Source organism: Gracilinanus agilis, chromosome 6 (assembly GCF_016433145.1).
Source record: "Gracilinanus agilis isolate LMUSP501 chromosome 6, AgileGrace, whole genome shotgun sequence".
Taxonomy (NCBI): domain Eukaryota; kingdom Metazoa; phylum Chordata; class Mammalia; order Didelphimorphia; family Didelphidae; genus Gracilinanus; species Gracilinanus agilis.
In genome coordinates this window covers 287,586,689-287,593,640 of record NC_058135.1, presented here as the reverse complement: position 1 = coordinate 287,593,640, position 6,952 = coordinate 287,586,689, and the positions used below count along the sequence as shown (strand labels likewise).

General features: G+C 39.9%; 1 protein-coding gene across 1 annotated transcript in view; it reads right to left on the bottom strand.

The window, feature by feature from the left end:
* The window catches only part of SLC22A12 (solute carrier family 22 member 12), a 76,746-nt gene extending 71,165 nt beyond the window's left edge, over window positions 1–5,581 (bottom strand). Inside the window, exon 1 of the mRNA XM_044680548.1 lies at window positions 4,897–5,581. Within this exon, the coding sequence (XP_044536483.1) occupies window positions 4,897–5,301 (405 nt within the window). The 5' untranslated portion in view covers window positions 5,302–5,581. The remainder of the gene's footprint in view (window positions 1–4,896) is intronic.
* Between the last annotated feature and the right edge of the window lie 1,371 nt (window positions 5,582–6,952).

Here is a 6,952-nt window from a genome sequence, read left to right as displayed (position 1 = left end):
AGAAAGAAAGGAAGGAAGGAAGGAAGGAAGGAAGGAAGGAAGGAAGGAAGGAAGGAAGGAAGGAAGGAAGGAAGGAAGGAAGGAAGGAAGGAAGAAACAAGAGGCAATCATGCCATTTTCCCAAATAAGCTGTTTCTCATGTTCCCAAGCTGACTGTCCCCAATTCCCCAAGGATTGTTTCCTCCAGGACCCTCAGATCGGAGAACCTAGCTATGGACTGGAGCTGGAAACTGAAATGAAATTTCCATTATGCCTACCACTTAGGCAGGGGACTAACCCCTTAGTCTGAGAACTATTATTTGTTTTGCTGATGAGGAAAGTGGGTCTCCAATGTCATGTTAATGTTGTTAAAAGAGCTGTCCAAAATGATAAATGATAAAGAGAATTGGCCTCAGTCACCCAGCTAGTAAGTATTAGAGGCAGGATTTGAACACAAGTCTTCCTGAATCCAAGCTCATGACCAATCAAGACACCTCACTACCTCTCAAGAGCTTCCTTGCATTTAAATTTTCCCTATATTTAAACACAGAGCAGCTGTTGGCAATCTATTTATACATACTAACAGCAGGAATTTGGGGAAAAATAAAAATTGGGATAGAAATTGTCGCCTGAGAGCATCTGGCCATGAGTTTTTGGGTCCTAGTCTCCTCTCTAAGGGCAACTGGTAGCACAGTGAACAGAACAATGGGCTTGGAATCAGGGAAATCTGAGTTCAAATCTGACATTTACTAGCTATATGACCCTGGGCAAGTCACTTCGCTCTGTCTGCCTCTGTTTTATCATATGTAAAATGAGAGAAGGAAATGGTGAACCACCAGCTCTCTGTATCTCTGCCAAGAAAAACCCGAATGGGATCACAAAGAGTCAGCTATGACTGAAAAAAAGGATTGACCACCAATAGTCTCTTCTCTCCTCCCTTCAGTTGCACGGGGGAGCCAGGGGAACTGGGTGGGGGGGGGAGGCAATTTGGGCTCTTACAGCTCTTGTGGGCTTTTGTTGTTGTTTGCTACCAAATGACCTCGAAGGCTCAGGATCCCTATAAAGCAGTTTTCCAAACTACAGGGCAGCTAAGTGGTTCAATGGATAAAATGCTGAACCTGGAGGCAAGAAGACTTGAGTTGAAATCCAGTCTCTGACACTTAACTAGCTGTATGACCTGGGCAAGTCACTTGACATCTTTTTGCCTCAGTTTCCTCATCTGTAAAATGGGGATAATAATAGCATTTACCTCCCAGGGTCAAATGAGGATTAAATAAGATACTTATAAAGCCTTTGAGTGCCTTGCATAGGGTAGGTGCTATATAAATGGTAGCCATTGTTACTGTTATTTTATTATTGGTAGGGGGAGCCAGCAGAGGAGTCAAGAAGCAAAGGTCAAAATTACTGGAAATTCTCAAATCTAATTGCCTTATAAATGCACCCACTTTTTTTCAACTCCTGAGCTAGGACAGTACTAATGAGACTGAAAAGTCCATGAGATGTCAGTGCTGTGTCTCTAGTCCAGCCCAGCCAGCCATCCCACCTCTGTGAGAGTGAGTGATGCCTTGCAGTCAAACTAGGAGTTTCCCTGCCTAAATCTCTGAATGAGAATGGAAGCCCCATAATATCAAGGGCTATCTCATTTTTACATTGGTTTTCCTAAGTGACTAGCGCTCTACCTGGAAGCTAGTAGGTTCCTGATTAATTTTGATTACTTGATGAGAATCCCAGGCTTTCCTGGTTGGGTTAATTAATTTAGTATTAATATTAAGAATATTATTGGGGAGCACCTAGGTGACTCAGCAGATAGAGAGCCAGGCCTGGAAATGGGAAGTCCTAGGTTCAAATCTGGCCTCAGATACATAGATGTGTATCTATGGACCAGTCAGTTAACCTCAATTATCTAGCCTTTACCACTTTAAAAAAAAAAAGGCACAGCTAGTAACTATGACACTGAGTATAAATGGGATGAATTCACCCATGGAAGGAAAACAGACAGCAGAAAAGATCAAAAGCAAGGATCTAACAATGTGTTGTTTACAAGAAACACATTGAAAATAAGAGACACACATAGAGTGAAGGTAAGGAGCTGGAGCAGAATATACTATCCCTCAACTGATCCAGAGAAGGCACAGGTAGTAGTCATGATCTCTGACAGAGTTGAGGCTAAAATGGATATAATTGGAAGGGATGAACAGAGTTACTATATTATGTTGGGAGGTACTTATAGATAATGAAGCATTATCAGTATTGAACCTGTCTGCACCAAGAGTTATAGCATTCAGAATTTTAAAGGAAAAATGAAATGAGATACATATAGAAATAGATAACAAAATAATAATAGTGACTGACTTTAATTTTTCCCTCTCAGAACTAGATAAATTTAACCAAAAAAAAAAATAAGAAAGAAGTTAAGGAGATAAATGGGACCTTAGATAAAGTTAAATATGATAAATATCTGGAAAGCCCCCATACATCTGCATGACATAGTTTCTGGTGGGACAATTATGGTTTAGAGAGCATAAATATTCTTCAAAAGTCTTACTTCCTGCATTCTTGAAAGGTTGTGGCATTGGAACAAAAGTTCTACTAGTTATGATGAAGCTAGAAAGATTTGATTTAGGAAAGAGTATAGTCCTGGCAATAGACTGTGTCTGCTGCCTAAGGACCAATCTAATTAAATATGGCTCTAGTGATGTATATTAACTGAGAACCAAAAGGGTTAAGTAGATCAAATTAAATGCTAATAGGAACTTGTAGAAACAGGCTTAATATTACATTGTTAGAGCAGCTGTGACTTGTTTTTTAGAAAATAAAATGGAAATATGCATTAAGAGTTGTAAAGCTGTTCATGCTCTTTGACCTAGGGGTCCCATTACAAGGATTTGACCTCAAGGCATTATTGAGAAGGTAAAAAGTTGTGAATGAACGAAAACATTCATGGAAGCTTTGTTTGTAATGACCAAATAACTGGAAATAACACAAATGCAATGATTGGGAGAAATGGCTAAATAGATTGTGATATCTGAATGTAATAGAGTATATTATGTTATTAGAAATGACAAATGTTGGAAATATGAAAAAATACAAAGAGATGAAAGTGAATAAAAGAGAATAAGAATAATATATACTATGATTACATTTTTAAAAAATAACAACCATAAAAGCAAGAGAAAAAAGTATCCAACTAAAACAAATCCAAAGGGAACTCAAAAGCAGAGGATGTTTATATTAGTACACATATAGAAGTTACATATTTTAAATAAGTTGTAAACAATGTGGAGTTTGTAGTTTGGGACATAATTTTTTTTTCTTTTTTTTTTTTTTAAACCCTTGTACTTTGGTGTATTGTCTCATAGGTGGAAGATTGGTAAGGGTGGGATTGGGACATAATTTTTTATGCATTTGTTTATTTAAATGTGTTTTGTTGGTGGTAGTTACTAAGTATATAATTTTAAAAATTGAAGAGAAAAAAAGCTCACTGTACCAAAAAAAGGAATATTATTGTTCCTATTTTTTGTATAAATTAAAAATAAAAATAAGATAAAAGTTGTAAAGCATATTTTCAATAAACATCTGTAGATGTTAGATTATATGATTGTGTGTGTCAGATTTGTTTGTCATAGAATTATCATTCATTCTGTATTTTTAAAATAAAATAAACAGTAACAAAATTATCTACATGTCATTTTATAAAAAAGGAGGGGGCAGAGAAAACTGGGTGACAATTTTTTTAAAGAAGGGGAATATCACTACATAGAGTTTGGAAACCATCGCCATAAAGGGTTCAGTAGACAGTAAAGGGAATTGTCGAACCGTAAGACAGAAGATCAGAACAGAGGCATTGCTTTTGGTGAGTAAATGGAAATAAGATTCAAAACAGATTCAAAGTCTGTGGTAGCTACTTAACTAGCTGATTATTCTGTATTTGGAAGGTGCTTAGATCCTAGAGGCAAAGTTCTCCATCAGAAGAGAGGAGTCACACAGAGTTAAGACTAAGAACCAATAGACTCATTTCCTTATTAGAAGAAAACCTTTAAGGATTTTTCCCATAGTTTGATGACTGGGTGTAGGAAAGGCCTGAAAGAGATGAAAGCTGAGCCTCCCATATTTTCCTGTGATTTTCTCTGCATGTTCCCTGGCCATGAGTGCTCCCTTAAGTGTGTCCCTCCATAAATAGCTGAACCCTGGTCTTATGTGACCTGGGCTGGAATCTTGCCTCAGACATTTATTGTGTGAATCTGGATATATTACCTAACTTTTTTCAGACTCAATTCTCAGACTCTGTATAAAATGGAGCAGCCATATCACAGGGTTGTTGTGTGTTTCAAATAAGACAAGGTTGTTAAATAGATAGATAATATGGGATTGAATAAGATTTACATATGTATATATGTGCAGGAACAAATATAGCACCCTACATGCCTTACGTTGCTATATAAATGTTAGTTATTCTTGTTATTATTATGGCATGTGTGCTCTTCATGTAATTCCTTGGCCATCTATGTCCTCTATGAATATTCCCTAGGCATGTCTACTTATGCTGTGTCTACTTCAGCAGAATAGACTTCAGGTTTAGGGTTTTTTTTCTCACTGAGTTATTTATTGAAATATCTTTGTTTTGAACTAAGTGTGCCATGAAGCTGACTAGTAAAAACAAACACACTGGTGGGGGCTCATAAGCTATTATATTTTTAGTAAATATGAATACTCAGTGAACCTAGAACCTGAGGAAGGTTATCTGGAGCACATAGAAGTGATCCTGAGGGCTACATAAGGATATTTAAAAATATATAATATATAAAAATATAAACTATAAATAAGTAAAACTATACACATATGACTTTTAAAATATTCAACCATATTTCTTTGATCCAAAAACAACAGAATGCAGCAGCAGTAGAAGAAGCCTCTTACCTCAGTCACAATGGTAGAAGCAAAAAGGCCCTGATCGTACACCCAGCCATCCAGGCAGGGCTCAGTGTCTAGCTGACTTGCATTCAGGTCTGTCTCATTCAAATGTAAAAGCTGCCACTGTGGGTGGAGGAACCTACGACAAGTTTCTGGCCTCTGGTCTGGACCCAAAGGAATGTAGACTCTCTGAAGGGTACTGAGGCTGGGAGAGACACCGGTGGTGTTGACAGGGAAGGTGGTATTATCCAGGATGTGAACCCGGCAGCGATGGTCAGGAACAGCAGCGGCAAAATTTTCCACCAAGTGGTAAGCTGCTAATATTACTAAAGGAATAAAAAGGGCCAAATTCTGAAGGATCTGAAATCTCCCAAAGCCACCGACTTGGTCTAAGAGCTCAGCGAAGGCCATGGGGTCTGAGATGTGGGCACCGATGGATGGAGATCAGCAGCGCAGGAAGATCACCATCCACACGCTCACAACCGGAGAGCTTAGCGACACGGCTAACAACTCATTCTCTCCCCACCTACAGACTGATGCCCACTCGGAAGACCAGGGTGGGCCAGCGAGTGGCCAATTTCTTCCTTGATGTCAGGCAGGCACTTGAGGTGCCAAGAAGCATCCAGAATCCCCCAGAGAAGAGCTTGCCTGCTGCTCATTCCCTGCAGCAGGTACCTCAGAGACTTCACTAATTTCCTCAGCCAATAAAATCTCCCCAATGACACGAGCTCCCCGGCTGGCGATAAGAGGCTGGATTTAATGGCAAACATAAGAAGTCCTGTTTCACATTAGTCTAAGTAGTTACTGAAAAACCGTGTTGGATCAGAATAAAGTTCAATCCAGTTACTCTCTTGATTAAAGTTTAACCCCAGGAGTAAGAGAGGCCCAAGGTTGAGTATTGACTGGCTCCAATTCAGGGGAATGTTGCCTTCCCACATCAGATGGGGCCAGGGCTCAATATGGCGCCCAACCTGAAATTCTAACAGTGTTCCTGGGGTCTTGGCAGCAGCAGGTACTGCAGGTCCTTCACCATGAGGGTTCCCAGTGTTTGGGGGCCAAATACTCATGAGTGGCAGGGAAGAGCCTCGAACCCAGGCCTTCTGACTCCTAGTCCAATGATTGTCCACAGCATAGGCTGTCTCTTTTTTTATATCATGACCTAAGGGTGAGAATGCCTTCTTCCAGTTCAAAGTCCAAACTCTTCAAAATGTAGCATACACTTTTCATGAGTTCATGGAATCATTTTTTTTAAACCCTTCCCTTCCCTCTTAGAATCAATACTGTATATTGGCTCTAAGGCAGAGTTCATGGAGTACTAAATCTAGAACTGGGAGGGAAGACAAAAGTCTGTTTATTTTACAGATGAGGAAACTGAGGCCAAAGGAGGTTAAGCAACGTTCCCATCATCATACGGTTGTTATTCAATCATTTCAGTCATGCCTGACTCTTCATGACCCCATTTGGAGTTTTTTTGGGAAAGATACTGGCCTGCTTTGCCATTTCCTTCTCTAGCCCATTTGACAGACGAGGAAATTGAGGCAAACAGAGTAAAATGACTCGTTCAGGTTTTTCACAACTGATAAGTGTCTAAGATAGGATTTGAATTTAGGTCATCCCAACTCCAAACCCAGAGCTCTATCCACCGAACCATGTAGCTTCCCATCATCCAAGTCATGATCACCAAAGGTAAGAGCCAGTGGTCTTCCCATTGTACCATGCTCTGACGGGAAAGAAAAAAAAAAAAAGCCTTCTTCACCCCATGGCCAAACATCTAATCACCATAAGAGGTAAATCAATCTGGAAAGGACTGTTGGGAGAGACCCTCCGGTGGGACGAATCAGAGGCCACAGAGTAGGCAAGATTTCCCATGGGCCCCTTCCTGGCTCATTCACGGTGTTCCAAGCCATAATAATGGCCCCTGGTGACACAGCTGACTATCAAATTAATCCCAAAAGGAGACATTAGAGCAAAGGGAAGGACTGTGAGAAGCATCCAGATGAAGGTAAGAGCAGGGCTGACCTGATATGGCTTGATTAAAAGTCTGGCTGTTCTATTCCCTGGC